Here is a 23,387-nt window from a genome sequence, read left to right on the forward strand (position 1 = left end):
TTTGTTAATATATGCACACAACATTGAGCAACGACTGTGTAATAGATCGTATCTTCTGCACCAAAACTATGGTGTGAGCTTGGGCAAAGCCCAGATCCCTGCTCTGTAATATAAGACTCATGCTGACCTCGCTCACAAAAATCCTAAAAGAACGGCACAACACCGTTTAGTTTACAAAGTACTTTGCATGTGAATGGCACCATGCAGAAGTGCCAGCTTGCATAATATTGTGCAGGCCCAGGTAAGCCCCGCCCTGCATAATTGATCACATGATGCAGTGCACACAAACACCATTTGAATGAGAATACCTATCAACTTTGTGGGTTCCAGCCTCCTCAAATGTTTTATCGTGGGGTCTGAAGCCCCTACAGCCCCTAGGAGTAGGCCTCCCATGGCACCATATAAAATGATTAGCTGTACCAAACTTGCAAGCTGACTCCAAGGCTGCTCTCTTCTCATCTCAGTAATACAACTTCATGTCTATAGTGTTTCAAGGACCTCACTTGTATGAGCTCAGTAATCCTTGCAACACCCTAGTAAGGTTGGTCAGTACTGTTAGTCCCATAATGCAGAGGGTTGCCCAAGGCTAATTAATTAACTTTGAAATCATAAATGTGAATTTCTCATTTTGGAACTAGGCGTCTCTTGGTGTTTCCGCAGCATTGTAGCAATTAGCAAGGCACTGTGGCGCAAATGAGTAGAGGCAGCCAGCTCCCTCATGCACGTTGTAAGATATGCCTCTGGAAGCAGGTCATAGGAGATAAATTCCAGTAAGGTCTGAATCCTTCACCTCCCTTTTAGGAACCAAGCCCTGGGCCCAAGGAGATCCCCATCTATCTACAGCTAATATCCCAAGCAGTATAACCAAGGTAGCACTTCGTTGTTGTTGTTGTTGTGTTTGTTTGTTTGTTTGTTTTTAAGTGGGCTAAGGCTCAAATTAATGTTGGAGTAGATGACCCTTGGGGTCCCTTCCAACTCTACAGTTCCATGTTTCTATGTTCATTGCCCTGGAAGCCTTCCCTTCTAATACCAAGATTAGAAGGAGCAGACTGTAGGTTCTTGGTTGTGAAGAAAAGGCGCTTGAAGCATATGCAGAGTGGCATTCATCTTCATTATTAATTTGTATCATGGGTGGCCAATGTAGTGCTATCCAACTGATGCTGAACTCCAACTTCCATCTGCCCCAGCCAGCATGGCTAATGGTCAGGAACGATGGGAGTTATAGTTCAACATCTGGAGGGCAGTGTGTTGGCTATCCCTGACTTACATGCTGCAGGGTCAAGATTCCTATTCAGGACTGTCTCAAATAAAGCTCTGCTTCAAGGTCATCTTGAACTTCCCCTTTATTTTATAATATTGGACCCAAATTGCAGTGACTTGATGGGGAGGGGTAATAGTATCAGGGGTCCCCTGCATATTCTAATTCACATGCTTGTGTGACTGAAAATCCGGTGCTGAAAGGACGATCTGCAGTCAGCCCAGTTCAAATAGAGCCTGGTGTTTTTTCTTGCTGTTTTTACTTTTGGCAAGAGGTGGCACGTGGAGAATAGGGGTGCAGGATTCGTGTCCAGGCCTTGATAGAAAGAAGCATCTCTCCCGCGTCTCAGATGGCTGCCCACATCTCGATCCGCAGCTGCCGCCCCGCAACCCTGAGCTTAATGAGCCTGCAGTAGGCACAGCACTCACCCTCCCCCCTTTTTTCCTTTCCCCCTAATCACCACCCTGAAATTCCAGGCTGCTGGCAGGCACAGCAAAAATTACTTTCTCCATTTAAAAAAAAAAACGCAGGCGCCTGCCAAGAGAAACTCGGAATGGAGCAGAAGGCAGGGAGACTTGGGGAGCCTTAATGATGCTCTGCCAGAAATCCTGCCGGCAGCAGGGAAAGAAAGAAAAGAAACAAGCCAAGAGAGATGTTTGCAACTCCAAGCCTTGACCTGGCTAACAGCTTGCAGCTCCAAGGGTGTTAATCCCCAATCTCTCAGCAGAGGAAATCACAAGAGTTTGGAGGAGCCAGAAAGCAAGAGACAACCCTGCAACAAAACAGAGGGAGGCACTCTCCTCTGGGGGCAAATTTGGGGGCTCCCATTAAAGGTGGAAGGTCTGGCCAGCAACTTCTCCAGTGCAAACCCCACTGAGCTTTGAGTATGTGCAGGATATATTTTTGCCTCCCTAAATCGCCAACCGGCATGGTTGGATTTGGAATAAGCTCACGTTGAAAGTGCGATAGACACAATCTGTGCTGAAGTTATCCAGGGAGCCTTGAGAAGGAGAAGGGAAAGCCAGCACTTGAGCTAAGATCTCGTTAAGAATCAAGGAACCTCCAGGCCAAATTAGTCCCTTACAGGAACTAAATGGATCTCTGCACAGCAAGGAGGCTAAACCAGCTTTAACCTAAAAATAAAGCCTGCAGATGTTGATATTGCTGTGGCACTCCTGCAGAGAACCATTTCCTTTAACACATTCAACCCTGCACATTTGTACTACACCATTTGTAAAGGCAAAGGGTAGCTGCACTTATTACCGCCTAGATCTACAATCCCTGCCTTTTAATCCTGGCTGTATTGAGACTAGACACATTAAATGGAATTCATCCCAACTCTCATCAGCCCCAGCCAGCATGGCCAGTGATCAGAGATGATGGGAGTTGTAGTCAAAACGGTTGGAGTACCACAGGTTCCCCACACCTACTATGCAGATTTAAAATGCACTCAGTATGCTCAGAGGGTTTCTTGTTCAATGTTTTAGTGTTACATTCCTAGCTTTGGCCCTCCTGTTGCAAACATGCCAGAGGCTCAGCGCTGCTGAATCTCCCCTCAAGGTCTCATTTAAATTCTTGGTTTGTGAAGCAACAGGCACCAGGGCTCACTTTTACCTTGTCTAAGGTTTGTTAGGGACTGGCTGCCATTTCACCAAGGGGAAGGAAAAGGTGTTCTACATACCCAGGACTCTAAAGCCAGCTCACAGTTGCAGAGGGAAAGTATCAGAGAATCGAGTGAATGCTAAGAATATAAATGTTACATTGCTAGATCAAATCAAGATCTACATAGCCCAGCTGTCTGTCTCTAAACAGTGGCTAGCCAGCTGCCTTTGGAAACTCTCAAGCAGGATGCAGAAGAGATCACCATTCCTTGCTTGCCCTCAGCAGCTGGTAGTCAGATATGCTGACCCTGAACATGAGAGGTGCAATTCAGTAATCACAGCTCACAGCTATCCACAGATTGTCCTACATAAATTAGTATACTCCCACTTTGAATACATGTGGGTTCCCTCTTCATGCTGTGAGCACCTTGTTTCCTATACCAAGTAGGTAACACCCGCCCCAACTCAGGATAGGAGCCATTCGACTACACAGAATGAGGTGGTAAGTGTTCTGGACTGTACTACTTCAGACTGCAAGTGAAGGGGGCTGGGGGGAAAATACTCCCCCACTTAGAAAATAAGACTCCCTGCATGGAGAAAGCTAGCATGTCAATAACTTACAGTGCAGCCTTCCCCCGGCAGTGTTCCTGTTCTTCTTCCAAGGAGTTGCGTTGGTTGTTTTTGCATGGAGGAACAATTGAAAATGAGCATCACCAGCACCTATAAACTGATATGCATCTCTAAACTCTGCCACTTCATTCTGCTGTGTGCCTGGAAGCCGAGAAGCCACCAACACATACTACAACATGTCTACTACTGACTGCACAGAGACAAACTTTGGTTTGTCCCGAATCTATACGGCAATATAGATACTGAAAATGTCTTTGGCCTGAACCTGGGCATAAAATGAAGCCCTGCCTAACTTGCACTGGTTCCCTACTGGTTGTCTCCTCCTCTCTCTCCAAATACACTCGAGAAGAGTGAGAGCACCATGCGGAAAGGGGAGGGAAGACTTGTGTTGAGTTTTCAGGAGGGTGGGAAATCAAATCTCCGAACGGCTCTGAATGACTGTCTGGAAGCTTTGAAAGCTGAGCTGGCAAGGGCAGGTGGTTGCACAGCTGCGCCATTTGGATCATGCGCTCTCATCAATATTCATGAGGCAGCCCGGCCAATCAGGAGAGTAGCTGTCATTAGTGAGCATCTGGCTAGTGAGGAGAGGTTTGTTCTGTTTTTGTTTTTTGAAGTGAACTTCTTTTGACATTTTGAGAATTTTCCTCTGTAGGTTTCAAAGTCCTCTTTGCCCACCCTCCACCTGCGCATTTGGCTTGATCCCTTTTGCAGCGCACGAGGCCCAAAAGCCCCCTGCAATGTAAAGCCATAACTAAGGAGAGGCAGAGGAGATGTGAAATTCGGGGGCGGTGGTGGAGGGCCTCCAGAGGTATCACATCTCAGTTTTTTAAAGTAATAATGAGTGCCTAGTCTGATATAGCCTCAGCCACATGACTACTTCCTACAGTGCTCCACTAACTTAAGACTCTAACAGAAGACAGCAAGACAGTCAGAAGTAGCACATCAGCAACCCCCTTGCACATGACCTTGGGTTCTTTTGGCACCAGAAGGGCATGAAAAGGAGCCATGCTGCTGCAGCAACTATGCAGCTGAAATAATGTAGAGGGACTTAAAGAGATACATAGCACTGTACCTGAATGCTCAAAGCACTTCATGTACATAATCTAATTAATCCTTAGCATCCCTAGTAAGGAAGGCCAGCATTATTATCCCTATGTTATAGGCAGAGAGGCAAGGCCAGTGAATAATACCATCTCTTAAATCTACTCGGTGAGTTCTTGACCAAGCTGAAATTTGAACTGGGGGACTTCTGTCTCTTAACCACTATGCTGTGCAGCCATGAATCATCGTTCTGCCCGGACACTGAGGTCCAGCACCGAGGGCCTTCTGGCGGTTCCCTCATTGCGAGAAGCCAAGTTGCAGGGAACTAGGCAGAGGGCCTTCTCGGTGGTGGCGCCTACCCTGTGGAACGCCCTCCCAACAGATGTCAAAAAGGAAAACAACTACCAGACTTTTAGAAGACATCTGAAGGCAGCCCTATTCAGGGAGGCTTTTAATGTTTAATAGATTGTTGTGTTTTATTCTTCTGTTGGAAGCCGCCCAGAGTGGCTGGGGATACCTGGCCAGATGGGCGGGGTATAAATAAATTATTATTATTATTATTATTATTATTATTATTATTATTATTAAAGGTAAAGGGACCCCTGACCATTAGGTCCAGTCATGACCGACTCTGGGGTTGCGCGCTCATCTCGCATTATTGGCCGAGGGAGCCGGCGTACAGCTTCCAGGTCATGTGGCCAGGATGACAAAGCCGCTTCTGGCAAACCAGAGCAGCACATGGAAACGCCGTTTACCTTCCCGCTGTAGCGGTTCCTATTTATCTACTTGCACTTTGACGTGCTTTCGAACTGCTAGGTTGGCAGGAGCTGGGACCAAGCAACGGGAGCTCACCCCGGCACAGGGATTCGAACCGCCGACCTTCTGATCAGCAAGCCCTAGGCTCAGTGGTTTAACCACAGCGCCACCTGGGTCCCTATTATTATTATTATTAAGTTGAAATAGACTAGAAGTCCATTTGGGTGTAAATCCCTACAAAACAAAGTCATGCGTCCAGCAACAGCCCAGAAACACCAACACCAACATAACCCAAAATACCACGTGCCACAAGCAGAGGCCAAGTTTGTGACAGAAAGCAGCTTACCAAGCAAATTATGGCTGGTTGGGGCTGATGGGAATTGGAATTCAACAACATCTGGACAGCCACAGATCCCCCCCAAAGCTGCTACAAGATTTTTTAAAATCCCAGATTCATGACCTATCCGACTTGCCAGTAAAACCTTTTCCCACCTCCAGACATATCAATCTTTCAGCCAAGGAAACATATCCACGCCAAGTGAAAACTAATTGACAGATCACCCCATCACCAAAACACCCTCCTGTTTGCCCCAAAATCATAAGAGACTAAGAGACCTTCCCTGTTTCTACAGTATATTCAGGGTTGCCAGTTTTTTATGCCTTTAGTGAAAGGTTAACCAAAAGCTTACCAGGGACACTGGAGTCTCCCATGTCTCCTAAATAATAATAATATTTAACCTGGATTGGCCCTACCTCCTCCTATTAACATGCCCCTAACCAAGCACCTGAACTATCCACTGGCAATCCATGCATAATATGATAGGTGGTACACAAGTGTGGGATGAGGTTGGCAGAGGTTATTCACGAGGGAACTGCATTTTGCACAGTGTTTTACCTTTGCCTCAGATTAAAGCACTGCTTGTAAGAGAAAAGGTTAAATGAAATATTCTCAGGTTGGGTAAAAAGCAAAGCACTGTAAATTGACACCACCTGGAAATGTTATCCTTTTTTAAATTTTATTTTTGCAAGTATACACATTTCTGAAAATTCACATACACAGCATCTTAGAGGATGTTCTCATTGTGCACCTGTTGCAGAAAGGGACCTCCTTCTCTGTGCTGCAATCTGTGGCTGCTGAGGAGTGTGCATGAATGAAACAAAATCCCTTCCTGCTTCATCAGTACTCAAGGGGGCAGACTCTGATAAAATGGGAAAGACAGATGCCATGGATGCACCCATGATTCCCGGTGCTATAAAACCCTGCAAGAGGAAGTTCCCTTCCACCACCACTTGTGATGAGCACCTTGCAGCTTACATCCTAAGGTCAAGATGACCGGAAAGTCAACAACTGGAGAGATGTATATCTGAACTTGGCCTGTCTGTTGATGGATGTAATAGGATATTCCATTATTACTTTCTATAGTATACTTTCTATATAGTATACTTTCTATATACACCACCAGAACTTGAAAGAGAGGACACTTGCTTCTTTTGCTCTTCTGCACCCTCCTCAATTACACATCTAAAAAGAAAATATGTCATAACTGGGTGGCAGACTGGGGAGTGGGAGAATGAACAATTAAAAGCAACGTATGACCAGAGCTTTTCAGGTGATAGCAGTTCTACTTGCTTTACTGAGGTTGTTGGAGAGAGAAAGAGGTCTGAAAAAAAAGGTCAAAGCACTTTAATTGAGGAGTTTCTCCGCCATTTCAAAACTTGAAGCTCACAGACTGAATCTGCAAGTTATAGCAGAAAGCACCCAGGCACTAGAGTTGATGCTGGAGGGCAAGAAACTCCCTAACTTTCATTAAAAAGGGTTTTCGGGGAAGTGTGCGGGTATCACCAAAAGCCTAATTTCATAGTACACCAAACTTTGGGAAGCAAGGGAGACAGAGAAGAAACAGCAAAAAGAGAAAGTAAGGAATGTTTCCATGCAGGCCTCCCAGCCTATTTGAGCCCATTTCTTTTAGCTCTGCATTACCTTCTACCCAAAGGAGAATGGGCAAGACAGAGGATCTCTATAAGATCTCTGGTCTGCTGTCTGTGCAACAACAACGGGAAGGAAATTATCTAATACCCTCACAAAGATACATAGTGGTGGGGGTATGGAGGGGTCATCTTATTTCTAGAGGAGCACATGATAGGTTGCATGCATCAAACACACAAGAGCATTACAGAATAACCTCCCCATTTCCCCCTCTATGTTCTTAACACTTGCACCCTCTAACCAGAAGAATCAGCTCTGGTGCTAATGAGCTGGCAAGGGTGCCCAGCCACTCATCCCAGCTGTATGCAGCTCTGCCAGGGAAACCCAGATGTGGGCTTGGCATCCAAAGCCAGCAGGTGGGCTCTCTGGCTCTCTGTAACAAAGGAAAGTCCAACCCCAAGCGAACTGTTTTTGACACGCCTACAGGGTAACCAAAGACAGCTGGGCCTCTGCGAGAAACACCAGCAGCGATGGACAGGAGGAGGGAGAGGAAGGGAACGCAGCCAAAACAAAATCGAGCAGCTTCCTGCGTAGGATTGTTTGCCAAAATCTACAGAAGGTGGGATAAGAAGTGATAGGCTGACATGCCCTTGCTGGAAGCCAGCTCATTTTCTACAAGGCAGGATCAGGCTGCAAGAACAGGAGCTACATCATATAATTTACAGCTACTGCAGTAGTATTCCTAGGCGTGAGCTTCAGCTTCTCGGGCGTTGGTCTAGGCTGGTCGCCCACTCAGGTCACCAGTTACAGCACAGGAGTTGGACCCTGGACAGGCAATGCAATTTCCAGGAAAGGGCTAGAGACAGAGCTCCAAGCACATCCTGGATGGAGCCCTTTTCCTTCTTACTCTCACTGTTCCTTGACAAGGTCAGCTGATGCTACAGAGTCAACCGGCAGTGGCTCCTCTTCCTCAGAATCCGGGCTCTCCAACTGGCTGTCTTCCATGCTGATGTCACTCCAATGAGGGTGGGATTCCACAGAGCTTTTGGAAAAGAGGGTTGGGTTTCAAAACAAGGAGATAAGAGAAAAGGAGGGTTGGATTTCAAGAAAAGGGGGGAGGCATGGAAGAGAGATAATACTTTGTTGAAAATCTCTGGTTCCTTCACAGAACTATACATCCCAGCGTTCCTTGGTTTGGAATAATACGAGTTAAAACACATTTACACCTACAGTGCCAATGTATCGTTTAAGATAGAGGTGGGCAGATGGCACATCAGGATCTACCGGGAGAGCTCCAGGTGATTTGAAGTAGGTCAGCAAGGATTTTTGGCTTCCAGTTGTTTAACAATGGCAACCAAAAGCTCCCATCCATCACCCCAGTTATTAAGAAAGCTGGAAAGAGAGCACAAGAAATTGATTTCCCCCCCCCCCCATACTGGTACTGAAAACAAATTTCTGGCGACAGATTAATTTAATTCCAATGGGGTTTTTTTGTACCTGACTCTGATTGGTAGATCTTGGGGTTCTAGTAAAAACCAAAACAGATCCTGCAAGCATGACCTCTGCCCACTCCTGATCTGAGAAATATGGTTAGGATTGCTCCCCTCCCCCCCACACACAGTTGCTTAGAGAGACAAAACACCACACTTTCAAATGGTGCACCCAAGAATCCTATGTGATATGGAAGAATGCTGCAGTTCATCTCTTAGGAAGTATGGTGTAGCTGTTTTGACTGGTCAAGAACCATAGCCAGTCAAAGGCCAAAGCACCGCTGTGGATTCAGGAAGAGCGGGAGATGGAAGAACAGCACAGAATTGTAGATGAGCAGGAAAATATTGCAGAAAATACTGTACTCAGTAACTTAAGCCTCACCAAACACACACACAAACACATGTATTATAACAAATTCAACAAAACTACATCTGAAAGGGGGGGGGGAGCTTTCAAGACCAGAATTTAGTTCAGTTTAGCTCAAAACCATAACAGTTTTTTTAAGATTATGGAAAATGATGACATCCAACTGCTGAAAAAGCCTGTAGTGCGGTGGTTAATTGCTTGGTGATGTTCAAGCCTTGCCCGCTTGATTAAAGAGGAGGCTGATGGCACTTGATTGAGGAGGAGGTGGAAAGCATGGTGTTCCTGGAAACTCTGGCACTAGTCTACTTTTTCCGCCCTGGCTCTGGGAGAGAGAAGAGACAGGAGCAGGGCTCATATGCGGCTGATTTCCCATTCAAATACTGATCTTCCAATCCAGCTCTCTTTCCCCCAGACGGGAACTGTTTGCATTCTGGATTCACTTCAGAGTTTTCAGCATCTAGTACAAACTGCACCAACACACCCAGTTCCGATTACCTGCTGCTGAAGTCCCCTTTGGCCAGCAGAGCAGAATGGCTGTCCTCCTCCTGCACCCAACCACAGTTCGACATGGCATAATGGAGAATGGCATCTGTGACGCTCAGAGAGCCCCGACCCTGGACGCAAGCTTCAATCTCTGGTATAGAAAGCTGACTCTGGAGGAAGAGGTGCAACTGGCTATCCGAAAGGAGCACAACATTCTGTACCACCCTCCAAAGGAAAATGGAAAATGGTAAGTACCAAACAAAAGGGACAGCAAGCAGTGCCTGGTAAATAATGCTTTCTGTACAAGAGAGCCTTCCCTAGGACTGCTTTCCACATCAAGGAGACCTCCTTTCCCTTCTCTTCCACATAGCCAAGTCTTAGCTTTTGGCAGGCTAGCTAAGGGAGTGAGAGATATGTCAAATACACACAAACCTCTGCCCTACAAAAGAGAACAATCACAGGGTTCAGTGAAGGCTACCACTCCACCGCTGTCTACCTCCAAGCATCTGATGCTCAAAGTGACAACCTCTCAGCCTAATGGTAGGGACAGTCCTGTTCCACCATCAAGTTAAGACTTCCCCTTTGAGACAGGCTTTTGGCTCACTGAGTTGAAAGATTTTCTACCAATCCCTTAGTTTTAAAGTTGTTGCGTTTGCTGTTGATTGTGTCTCTCAATTTGCAACCTTTGAAAAACATTGATATGTATATATTACTTTGGATCCAGATAATGTCGCACTTGGTTCCCATTGCAAACAACAGTAATTAAGTCATGGTTAACTTGTTCCATTGATTTCAAGGGGACCTAAGTTCATACTCCTTGTAATCTGCTTCAAGTCTATTGTGGTTAAGTGGTATATAAATTGTTTGAATTAAATAACTTAGGATCTAACTCAGGACTGATGCACCCGTGGCCCTCCAGATGTTGCTGGACTCCAACCCAGAGCCCCAGCCAGCCAGCCAGCATGGGAAATGTTGGGTGATCATGGGAGTTGTATTCCAGCAGCCTGGTCATGTTGTTCAGATGCCTGATTATCGTCTTCCAAAGCAACTACTCTATTCCCAACTTAAGAATGGAAAGTGTAATGCCAGTGGACAACAAATGAGGTTTAAAGGCGCTCTCAAGGCAAATCTAAAAAAATGCAGTATAAACACTGACAACTGGGAAACACTGGCCTGCGAGCACTCCAGTTGGAGAACAGCCTTACCAAAGGTGTCATGGACTTTGAAGAGGCACAAACTCAGGATGAAAGGGAGAAATGAGCTAAGAGGAAGGCACATTTGGCAAATCCTCACTGTGATCAACTCCCGCCCGGAAACCTATGGAAGGATGTGCAGATCCAGAATTGGCCCCCACAGACACACTGTTAAGACCATATTCATGGAAACAGTGGCAGAGTGTGTGCCCGCGCTGCCCGGGGAAGGCACATGGGATGCGTCCCCGAGGGGAGTGGGGTGTGAAGGGTGCCCTTCCATGCACCACAGTTCAAGGTAGGAGAGGGGCGGGGAAACTGCTACCCACTCTCCTCCTGCTCTCTACTGCTGGGTCAGGCCTGGGTCAGACGTGACCCAGTGGGAGAGCTGCTGCCGCTGGGCATTAGGTGTGCCGCAGCTGAGAAGGGTGGGTGACAGCGCTGCCACCCACTCGCCTGCTCTCCTCGCCAGGTCAGGCCTGACCCAGGGGCAGAGCTGCGCCAGGTACAAGCGCCGCAGCCAGGACGCAGCTCCTTCTGGCGCAGAGCCAGGCTCCAATGAAGGCGCCTGCTGTGGGGGTGCCTGTTTGCGCTCCCTCTCAAAACTGCTCGCAGGGCCACTGCACCCTCCACGCTATGCCTCTGCATGGAAGACAATCTTACTTGGCTACGAGTGATCCCACAGTACAGTTCAGTAGGGCTATAGGTTCCCCAACCTGATCTAACCCATTACTACTTTTAAACATGTTGGAAGTCACTTTTGGCATTGTGGCAGATGTTTTTTTAAATGGAAAGGTAAGGTATAACTATTTTTAAAACTATTTTTTAAAAAATAAATAGATACAATGTTTCTCAAACTGTTATTCCCAACAAATCCCAACCTGGAGAATACTCAGGTTGAATGATTACATCTGCACAACATCTTTGTAGAGGCCAGAAGAAACACAAAACATAACTGCTATGTTGTATTTTCCACGTACTGAAAGACTGCACAAAAGAGCTGGCATGTCTAACTCTCCAAGTTTTAAAGGGCCATAAGATATACAGGAAATTGCTCTCCTGGGTTCAGGTGGGGGTCTTTCCCAGGCCAACCTGGAAATAACAGGATCTGAATCCAAGACCTGCTGCATGTGAAGAATGTACTCAACCACTGAGCTATTGCGCTTCCCCTGACAGCACAGTAGAGCACCTTCCTTGCAGTGGGGATCAGCCAGGTGGAGGAAGGGAGGTGCTGCCCTCCTTCTGCTCACCCTGGGCTAACTGCTGCTCACTCCAACTACATTTCTAAGTCAGTCTCCACAAGTGAGAGCCGGGATAGCAAAGTGAATGTATTGGAGAAGACTTTCCACCATGAAGTCCTCTGGGTAAGCCTAGGCCAAGGCACCCGTCTCTCTCTGGCCTAGGCTACCTTACAGAGAGCTTTCAAAGATAAAGCAGGGTGACCCCACCTTACACCCAAAGCTTCTTAGCAGGACGACAGGGTAAGAATTAATAAAGAAGTGTGACTGAAGCTAAACACACTTATCCCAGGCCAGAAGGGAAAAAGAAAGGGGCAGATTATGGGGAATGGAATACATTATGGGAACGTATAACCACATTTCTGCCAAATGCATGATAGCATCCAAGCTCATAACTCTGCCCTCCCACACCTTCGTTCCACTTTCTACTCACTTCTCCAGGAACTGCTGAAGCCCTTGCCTCCGCTTCTCAATGAATTCATCAGTGCTGCCTGCAAAGAATGTGGACTTCCCTGGAAGTTCTGGGACAGGCCTGAAAGATTGGGGAGGGGGTGTAAGAATGAATACACTCCTCTCAAGTTGCATGCACATCAACAGGAAAAGAGATGCTTCCAGTCTCTGACTATATTCCAAGAGCTTGTTGTGCACTATTGAAAAGGGATCCCTCTGGAAACTACTAGTTCTGTCAGCTACCTCCTGCATTTTGCTCGTCAGGAATGAAAATGACTTCCAGCAAACTCTCACACGACTCCTTTGATTTTGGCAATGAAACTGGCAAAAGCACATTAGTGAGATGCACATCTTCCACAAGCTTGACAGGAGCTGTTAGCGCATGACGGGTCCCCTTACGAAAAACTCAGCATTTCTGCAAGGTGAAGCTTTGAATGGTCCTCAGCACTAAATTATCAAGCTGGATTTACAGAAAAGTTATGTAGGTTCCAGCATGCTAGATCAATATCAGAGCAGATGCTAGATCAGTATCAGACCTGGGCTCACCTGCAAGTTAACAGATGTAACATGAACTTTGCAAAAGGTAAATTGCAAGCCTCTTCTAAGTTCTAACAAAAGAAATCAACCTATAAAGCAGCCTTATTCAGAGGGTAGCTAGTGCTCCTTCTTGCCAGTAACAACTCTGACTGGCAGCAGCTCTCCAAAGGTGTCAGGCAGGGGATCCTTTTCCCAGCACTGTTACTCCCGATCACTTTTAACTGAAGGCGTCAGGGAATGAACATGGGGTCCTCTGCATACAAAAGCATGTGCTCTCCCAATGAGCCGCTCTTCATTAGGCACATTTTAAAAGCTTCCATTCAAACAAATGCATTTAGAAACCTCAACTAGTTTTATTTTCAACAGAGCTATATTGCTGCCTATCCTGGTGACGTTTTTCATAGGGTTAGCAGACAGGGCCTTTGTGGGTACAGCGAGCTCTGAAAAGATTGCTATTTCACACTTACACCAAGCCGGCATTTTTCTGCAGCCGTTTCTTCAGCCACACGAACTCACGGTACCGTCTGCGTACACAGGATGTCTTGGCTGTAAAGGCTTTGCTGTTGGTCTGCATAATGAGAAGAGTGTTGCTCTGAGATTCCCCCCCCCCACACACACACACACACACTTTCATTTTCTTATCTCAGGCTCTTTTCCAAGCTGTCTCCCTCTGCTGGCCATTTTGTTAAAGCAGCACTAGCATTATAGACAATTTGTGCCATGAGAACTGGAGATGCAAACTTCTAATCATGATGATGCTGAGCTTTCATTGACCCACAAGTGAGGCTGTGTCAGCAAAGAGCATGCTTGCTGTTTGATTTTTTTGGTATTAAAAGAATGGCCTTTTTCTCCTTCATAATCCTTTAACTATTAGCAACTGATTTGTTTGTCTTACATTTCCTTCTGTCTCTCAAAGAGGTACCTACAATTGAGGCCTTGGAAATGTGACTATTATCAATAATAATAATATTATTACTTGGTCAGCCAAGGCAGGCAGTGGGATGAAAGCCCAAAGAAAAAATGTCTTAGCGGAAATCAGACCAAAGACCCATCTAGCCTAGCAGTTGTCAGACAGATGCTGCAGGAAAAGGTAACATGAAAGGTGTGTTGTGCTAGCCATTCCCTATTTATCTGCATGATCTGGTGGTCTAGCCTCTATACCAGCAGGTAAGGTCCCCAAGACAGTTTAACTCCCAGCCATCCTCCACATAATCCTCTAATCCAGAGATGGCTAGCTTCTGTTTTCTCAGAGGTCACTCTGTTATAGCCTAAGGACCAGCACAATCCCTGGATTAGGGTTGTAGCTTAATGTCAGAACATCTGCTTTTTACCTAGAAGGTTTGAGATTCAATCCACGGCATCTCCAAGCAGAGGCAGGGAGAACCCTGTCTGAAATCTTGGAAGGCGGCTGCTGCATGCCAAGGGAGACAATACTGAGCTTTGTGGACCAATATAAGGGGCCAATGGAGCGTACCCATGACTCCTAGAAGTCTCTTTCAGACTTCTTTGCACTGCAACCTGAAGATGGGAAGCAGCAGCAAGATATTCTTCTGCTGTTTCTTTCATTCTCCCAACTCCATCACAAGCAAGAGAAAATGTGTCTTTCTTCCCGCTGTGCCTGCTAATGAGCTCTCTTGGAGTCTTGTCTCACTTGTGCAGAGCTTTGGAAAAGGTAAGAAACAAATAGCAGGAGAATTCCTGCTGTCTCTTGCCTTCTGCCTGCCCACGATGCAAAGTTTACTTCTCTTCCAAATTCTGTGCAGTTGCCAGAGGCAGTGGAATACAGGCAGTTCACTCTCACTTACACAGCAGTTTGAAGAAGTAGCAGAGGTGGCCATTTCAGCACCAGGTGAAGATGGCTTTGTTAGAAGAAGAATTTGTTCTACAAATACTTTCTACATGAGACGACAGGTCGTATTTCCAGTCATTTTAGCTGTTGATCTTTGCACCCCTTCCAGCTCCAGCTTTGCCATACTTACATGGAGGAATATTTTGTAGTCCACATAAGAGTTCCAGGAGCCCTCGTTCTGGACACGAGGATCTTGGACACGCACAGTGGTCAGCTCCTGGGCATGAGGATAGGGGGGGAACACATTCAAAAGTCTCCAATCCCAACACTCCTCCCCATGGCCTTGCATCCCACACCTTAAGAGAAAGAATGACTCCTAGCCTGAAGAACATCATCCACAAACAGAAATTGTTTAAGGAGATAGAAAAAAAGCCTTGCTAGATCACACCAAAAATACATCTACTTCAGCACCTTTTATCAATGATGGCCAACCAGAGGCACCCAGGAAGTCAAAAAGCACAGAATGGAAGCAACCACGTTCCTTTCTTTGTTGCCAGCAACTGATATTGTCTTGGAACATGGAGGTAAGGATACCTTCAAGTACCGGTACCAGGTGATGGGGATGAAGGGTTGTTAAAAGACCTGTCCTCCCAACTCTGTCCAGCCTGTAAATGAGTACTCTTTATAGGAAGAAATTTCCTTGTATCCATTCTTAAGCTACCTGCTAACAACTGCCCCTCCAAACAGCAATGGTATTTGGATATACAAAACTCCCTTCATTTTCCAATAGGTAGATTCTAAGATATATACACTTCTGTCCCACTTCTTCTGAAAGGAGTGGAGGGGCTGGTTGAATTTGAATCCACAACCTTACTGAGGAAGGAAGGAGAGAAGAGAGGAGGAGGAGTTTGGACTTGATATCCTGCTTTATCACTACCCGAAGGAGTCTCAAAGCAGCTAACAATCTCCTTTCCCTTCCTCCCCCACAACAAACACTCTGTGAGGTGAGTGAGGCTGAGAGACTTCAGAGAAGTGTGACTAGCCCAAGGGTCACCCGGCAGCTGCATGTGGAGGAGCGGGGAAGCGAACCCGGTTCACCAGATTACAAGTCCACCACTCTTAACCACTACACCATGCTGGCTCTCAGAAAGAAAGAAAGGTCCTCTAGCTCACCAAACCACACAGCCTGAGCAAATAATGAAAGGCACAGCCCCGTCCATTGCTGGCATATGGGGGCATGAGTTGAATCTTTGGGGCAATCTGAGGGAAATCATGATGACTAAGCAACTGTGTGCTACACTAGCAGATTTTTGCACTCGAGCCTGTTGAACCTGATTCACACAAGCAAGCTGAATAAGTGGGAGGTGGGATGGAACACAGACTGAATGGCATGCCTGACCCTACGGGGATCCGCGTACAGTCCTGTGTACCAAAGAAGTTGCACACTGAGCCTTCCACACTACCACCCCCGGTGATTCTTTAGATTAGAGCATGTGGGAGTTTGGAGGGGGGGTCACAGGAAACAGAGGGGCGTGAATCTTTTCTGGTTCTGACCCAAACAAGCTTTTCGTTATGAGACGGTTCTTCCATTCCCAAGTCTGTTGCATTTAACATGTAGCCAGGAAATCATGGTCTCCAGAAATGTTACATTGAGAACAAAACCACCTGTACCAATACTGCTTTGGTCTCTATCTGCCAGGCAGGTGACAAAAGGCCTAGCATAGGCATTGGTAAGTGTGTGCCTCTCTCCCTCATTTAGGACATGGCCAGGTCAAACTCAAGGCTTCCCAGAATTTCTCCTTCCTGGATAATGAGAAGTGTTGTTTTTTTTAACATGCATACAAGAGATGTGTCACGTAATCACATGTGTTAATGACCAATGTCTTACCTCTTCTACTTGATGTTCTAGCATCTTACATCCACATCCCAGAGGGATGCATCTGCGCAGGGAGAGAAAAGGATATCCAATCAACAATGAGTGCAAGTCAGCACTTTAAACCTCATCCCAGGTTGTTCCCTGACTGCTATAGTATTTGCATTCCATCAACCAAATTATTAAACAAATATCAGAGCCTGCCATAACACTCACTGGGAAGGAAATGGAGTACCTGGTGCAGAAGTCAGCTTCCTGAACATTTCATCTTTTTTAAAAAAAAAATAGAACAATGCTTCCGGTCCTTGTTGCTATACTCCAGAAGTACAGAAGTAAGAGGAAGGACATTCTGACCTCTGCCACAAGTCAGAGAACTAAGAGCCAGCAGATATTATTCTAGCACAATAGGAAGGTTGTCCTGGGATTCTGATGATCAAGTCCCATTTGAATCACTGACTCACTGGATCTCCTTAAATAAGTCACTGTCACAGTGTTGTCCCCCTAGCCAGGTTATTGTATGTCGAAATACTGTTTTTAAGTACCTTATTCCTAAATCCATTAAGCACACACAGGAGGTTAGCCCTGCCCTCAGTTCTGCCCAGTGACGTATTTCACAGGGTTTTTGAGAGAGTAACAATCAAAGTATTGGAAGCACTTTACTACTCCAAAGCACAACCGTATTCAAGCATTCCATTGCTGGTAAAACCATGGCTAGTTTTTCACACAGCAGTGGCATCACCTGGAATCACCTTCCTTGTGAGAAGATAACATAATAAATGCCAACTCTATTAGACCTTGCGGAGGTATACTATCTTGGGAAATGGCGGGCAAGATGCCCTTAGCAAACCCCATTCCTCCTCGCTGCTGTGACCACTGCCCATTTGCTAGCTCTCTCCCTCTGGACCCAATCCATACAGCTTCCCAGAAGGAAAGGGCAAGATGAACAGAGGCTAGTGCTGCTACTCCTTTTGCAGCTCAGTTGCTTACAGTGAAAAGGTCGAGATAGCAGAGGGGTTGGTAGCGACCCTTTGTTGAGGCATGGAACTCAGCACATGCCTGAAATTACCACCCTTAAATACTGGCCCTACATGGACACAATTTTCAATAACCAAAGTAATGCAGGGGGAATACTGCATTATATTTACATGTAGGATGCGGAGCTGGAGATACTTGCTAAAGGGGAATCATTAGCTTCTCCCTTTCTATTGGGCAAGAGTGGGTATTTCAAGCAAACCCCCAATATCAATTAGGCTAATCTGGCTTGCTATGGTTTCTGTAGCACTTTCATTGACTTGCAAAACACTCTACAACCATTATCTGATTCTCACAACAGCCTTGTCAAGTAGGAGAGCATTGATTCCATTTCCATCTCAAAAGATTCCCCAATCTGCTCTAAAAAATGCCATTAGAAGGGATATTGTGATGGACATGAATGTCAAGTACTAGGAAACTCATTTGTATTTTTTTGCTGCAAGAGGCTACCTGGAAGTTGTTTTACCTCAGGGTGGCAAACAGATTCACCCCCCTTCCATTGAACAGGTTCCAAGTCCTCCAGAATTTAGGAACGGATCTGCAACCAAAGTTGAGGAACTAGCCGTATTCACTGGGCTGGATTTGAAAAACCTATAAAATGGAAACAAAATGAGCTCTGAGGATCACAGGAAAAATGAGTATGATTTAGGTCTCAATTCAGCTGGCTCAAAAAGATTCAGTCCTGGAACCTGGGGAATAGTGTGTCTGAGCACATGCAGAATGTTTGCCCCAACCTGACTCGCCACTGTCATTGCCATGCCTAGAGCTCAAAATGACAGACACCTTCCCTACCTTTAAATAAACAGAAAGCTTCCTCTGTCTGTAAGGAAAATGTCATTAAAGAAGGATATTGGCAGCAAGAGGCTGATGTGGTGCTGGACAGTTGATTAACTAGTTGTTGGTTCAAAACACCCAGCTCAATCAGAAAACTTTTAACAACAACACCTAAGGTTTTTATGTCCTTAAACCCCACAAATAAGCTTTCGCCTATCCTGTATCAAATATATCCTTGCTCAGGAGACTGTGTCTTTTGAGATCCACAGTTATCATTCCCTGCCCTCCTGTGGTGCAATGGGTCAGTGTGTCTGGCTGTTAACCAGAAGGTTGGTGGTTTGAACCTACTACCCAGTGAAGTGCCAACTCGTATGGCAGTGAAAGCAGGGCCGCATAGAGGGAAGAGCACAGTAGGGACACCCCAAGTATGCAGAAAATAGGGAGAGAGAGAAAGTCCAAAAATGGAAAGACCAAGGGAAGGAAAGCACAAGCTCTCAGTGTCAATGTCACCTATGAATATCATCAGCAGGAAAGGATAAACAATTGAGAAACCACAGAGAGAGAGAGAGAGAGAGAGAGAGCGTAGTGTTTGGGGCTATGGCAGCCTTTCCTGAACCTTCTGATAACACTATCCCAGCACTATATAGGGCAGTCTGGGATGGGAACTGAGCTTAGGCAAGGCACTTCCATTTTACAGCTCAAAGAAATATGCATACACATGCATATACAGTACTTCTTCCTCTTTTTGAACAGTAAGCCCAGGGTGTCTAAGTGCCAATACATGTCCCCAAATCTGTTTATAGCTGTTTTTACTCACTCCAGTATCTTGGAAACAAAAGCTCAGTATGCAAATAACCTTTTTTAAAATTATTATTCAGCACCTGCCTCAGCAGCCCTTCCCTTTACCAGGGCTTAGCCTCATTCCATTTCCAGTCTTGCAGAAACATACAAGAATTCTAGCATGTGCATGATTCATGGCTTTCAAATAGGCTACAGCCCCCCAACACTCCCCTCTTTAGAAGTGGAACATTGTTCCTGGCCCATACATCTTTGACCTTTAACAGGTAGACAAGTCATACATAATCCCAATCCCATAATCTTATCAGGAATGTCTGGTAGTAGATTTCCTGCATTGGGGCGGGGGCTGGACTAGATGACCCTTGAGGTTCCTTTCCAACTTTGTGATTCGGTTACCACTAGAGAAAGCAGGAGCCATCAAGGCAATATCAGACCTCCCACAGGCAGTCAATAACATGGGGATTAACAGCACTGGCTCAGCTTCATCACTAACCCCTCTAACAACCCCTTAATGCTGCAGGTGCTCTGCATCCTGGATGCACTACATAAGTACCAAGCATTAGTGTTATCCCATGCTGCAATCCTCAGATAAAGGAAGAGCCTAATTGAGCCTGGTGCCTGCTGACTTAGTCCATGTAGAGACATAAACCCTGCCTGCTTTTCTGTTGGGTGTCAAAATCCTCACTTCTGTTGCCTCAAGGTAGTAGCTACTCAGAATCTCTAAACATTAGTAGAGTTAGCTTTAAAAATAAATAAAAATAAATGAGCAGGATCAAGATTTTCTGGGGAGAAAATGTTGCATCCCCATGCCACTTCTCCCACAGACTTGACCCAAGAAGCACTTTCCTCCTGCTTCCTCCAATAATAGGTCTTCTTAGCCCCTACACCACAAGCAGGCAGGAGGAGAAAAGGCAGAGGGGAGGTGGTGAGGGGGCAGGTCTAATACTGGTATGCTCCTGTGTGTTTCAATGCATCTGGTTTGCACACCATGCTTAGGAGCGGTGTGTGTGTGTAACACAAGCACTTTGCTAGTTACGGACAGGCAAGGGGAAACTATGCATAAGTTATGAAATGCCAACAGGCCTATTACAGTAACAGGGGAGGGGCGGGTGTCTCAGGAAATAGGCCACTAGAGTAGGCCCATGGAAGCCAATGCTACACTTTTGAACTCTCTACCTAGTGGCATCAGGCAGGCCCTTGTGTTCCACTATGTTTGTGAGTGCTTTGAGCGGTATTTAGTTTATTGCTGTTTCTATTTTTCTATTTAATTACAGTACTGTAGTTGTTTTCCCCCTCTTTGTAAGCCACTTCGAGGCTAGCGAGGGTATGAAAAATTATTTCATAAATTTTATGAAATAAGTAAGAGACATAACTAATTTAAGTTTCAACGGGTAGCCGCTGAGTAGATCTTAACTGAGCACGGCCCAAGATATCCAGCCCTCTTAAGTTTACACCGGAAATTTACCAGGTGCTTAATTCAAGCATTCAAGTATCCCGACTGGCGGCAATCGTCCATGATCTAAAACAGATGCGTTTCCTAGCCCCGCTACCCTCAAATCCTTACAGCTATATCAGCCTATTTCTTTCAGTCCGCTTATACACCTCCCTCCCATAATGGAGCTGGAGGCAGTAGACACGGGATTCCGCCTGACCAGCCCCGACCTGCCTGGCTGCATCGCGCGCCCTCGGGGGGCAACAGGACCGCCTGCCAGCAAAGCGCCCTGCCTGGCCGAGGTATGTTTGTCCTCCCGGCTCTTCCTGCTGCTTTACGCCACAGTCCTCCTCCCGACCCCCCTGTACACGCCAACATGCAGTCATGTTTCTGTGCTTAACAGCTCCCCCCCCCCGTTTCCACGCCCAGCCCATGCACACGATCCCAGCACCAGCCTAAGCGACCTACGACCACCACCCGCACCCCTCCTTTCTGCTATCGTTGCTCTCTACTTCCTTCATCGTGCCGAAGTCCTCTCCGTTAATTCCCCCCATGTCTCACTTCCCACCCTTCCTCCTCGCTTATTGAACACTGGATGCTATCTCTTTTTAAAATAAAATGTTTTAAAAGGGCGCAGCTCTGGTGCCCCCTCGTCTTTCACACCTTCTCTCAAGCTGCACCCCGCTTTCCGCTTACTGTCTTGTTTTGTTTTCTTGCAAGGACCCGCCTAAGCTGCTGTTGTTGCCGCGGCCCCTTTAAGAATGTCCGAGCCCGATCGCTTCTGCTTTAAAAGAGGGGTGGGGTTTTTTTCCCACGTGACCTCATTTTTTCTCGGCGACGTGAGCCGTGCTGGCTTGTGGGAAATGTAGTTTCGAACAGCAGCAAGCATTAATAGCCCGAAAGGACGATATTTCAGCTGTGCATTCTGCTTAAAGACTGTGATTTGCAACTTGCAACCTGTATAAATGCAAACGTTTCCTCCGGATTAATTCATCCCAAACAAATGTAACTGCATGTTCTGATCGGTACCTTAATGTATAGCACTATCTTAAGCATGCTTGTTGTTGTTTAGTCGTTTAGTCGTGTCCGACTCTTCGTGACCCCATGGACCATAGCACGCCAGGCACTCCTGTCTTGCACTGCCTCCCGCAGTTTGGTCAAACTCATGTTCGTAGCTTCGATAACACTGTCCAACCATCTCGTCCTCTGTCGTCCCCTTCTCCTAGTGCCCTCAATCTTTCCCAACATCAGGGTCTTTTCCAAGGATTCTTCTCTTCTCATGAGGTGGCCAAAGTATTGGAGCCTCAGCTTCACGATCTGTCCTTCCAGTGAGCACTCATGGCTGATTTCTTTCAGAATGGATAGGTTTGATCTTCTTGCAGTCCATGGGACTCTCAAGAGTCTCCTCCAGCACCATAATTCAAAAGCATAAATTCTTCGGTGATCAGCCTTCTTTATGGTCCAGCTCTCACTTCCATACATCACTACTGGGAAAACCATAGCTTTAACTATACAGACCTTTGTCGGCAAGGTGATGTCTCTGCTTTTTAAGATGCTCTCTAGGTTTAAGATGCTGTCTAGCTTTAAGATGCTGACTAAGCATGCTTACTCGAAAGTAAGTCCCGCTGAATTATTTAGCACATAGGATTCCGGAGTGAGGGTTGTCTTGAAGTTCTATTTAGAGTAGACCCATTGAAATTAATGACTTGAGGTTAATCAGGTCTACTCTGAGTAGGATTACCATTGGATACAGCCCTCAATTTCCATTTAACTGACTTTTACAACACAATCCTATGTATGTCTAGGTAAAGGTAAAGGGACCCCTAACCATTAGGTCCAGTCGTGACCAACTCTGGGGTTGCGGCGCTCATCTCGCTTTATTGGCTGAGGGAGCTGGTGTACAGCTTCCAAGTCATGTGGCCAGCATGACTAAGCCACTTCTGGCAAACCAGAGCAGCGCATGGAAACGCTGTTTACCTTCCCGCCAGAGCGGTACCCATTTATCTACTTGCACTTTGACGTGCTTTCGAACTGCTAGGTTGGCAGGAGCAGGGACCAAGCAACGGGAGCTCACCCCGTTACCACCTGCGTCCCAGTATGTCTACTCAGAAGTAAGTCCTACTGGGTTCAGTGGGCCTTCCTCCCAGCTGTATGGGAATGCAGCCTTAAACATAATTAAGGTGGTGCAGTTATGCTGCAATCTTTTGTGCTTACATAGTTCGAATTGCTTCTGAATAAACATCCATATGGTCGGCCTATTAGAATTCATGCATCACATGAATAGACACAGTGTGTGCGGAGGAAGAGACTGGATCCATTAGGCAGGGGGAAGGCTAGGTTGGAATTCTTTTCCCTGTGATTCTAACACTTCCTAGGGAAGCGTTCAAACTTTTCAATTCCCTCTAGCACACGTGTATATTCTGAAGTGGCAAAGTCCCAAACACGACAATTTCCTCCCTGAAGGTATAGATTACCACTAAGTTACTTTAAACACATTCCAAGTGAAAGGACACATTTCACAGAACCAAATAATGTCCCCAGATTTATTCTGTATTAAGATGGTGCCTGTTGCTATGATGGGAGATTCAACACACCCCTCTGTTACATTTCTGTCACCAAGAGCTGAGTCACCCAGTGTCATGAATGGAAGGCAGGTTGCCTTCACTGAAGGCATGTCCTCAAGTTCAGTACTGTACTTTCCCCACTAAGAATGAATAGCAG

At 46.1% G+C, this 23,387-nt stretch overlaps 1 protein-coding gene across 6 annotated transcripts; it reads right to left on the minus strand.

Annotated features, from left to right (window-relative positions):
• Window positions 1-5,284: 5,284 nt before the first annotated feature.
• SNX11 (sorting nexin 11) lies at window positions 5,285-21,467 on the minus strand. 6 transcript variants are annotated; one of them, XM_035134223.2, is made up of 8 exons: window positions 21,330-21,467; window positions 18,129-18,253; window positions 16,646-16,697; window positions 14,948-15,034; window positions 13,436-13,536; window positions 12,415-12,513; window positions 9,566-9,778; window positions 5,286-8,255 (listed from the first exon to the last, which is right to left on the minus strand). In XM_035134223.2, exons 3-8 carry the CDS (start codon window positions 16,667-16,669, stop codon window positions 8,123-8,125), a joined length of 657 nt encoding a protein of 218 aa, XP_034990114.1. In that variant the 5' UTR covers window positions 16,670-16,697; window positions 18,129-18,253; window positions 21,330-21,467; the 3' UTR covers window positions 5,286-8,122. The 6 variants fall into 6 exon arrangements, with proteins under 6 accessions (XP_034990113.1, XP_034990114.1, XP_034990117.1 ...); XM_035134226.2 differs by having other exon boundaries at window positions 18,113-18,253; XM_035134224.2 differs by having other exon boundaries at window positions 21,363-21,459.
• Window positions 21,468-23,387: the final 1,920 nt, after the last annotated feature.

The sequence above is a fragment of the Zootoca vivipara genome, chromosome 13 (assembly GCF_963506605.1).
Source record: "Zootoca vivipara chromosome 13, rZooViv1.1, whole genome shotgun sequence".
Classification (NCBI taxonomy): domain Eukaryota; kingdom Metazoa; phylum Chordata; class Lepidosauria; order Squamata; family Lacertidae; genus Zootoca; species Zootoca vivipara.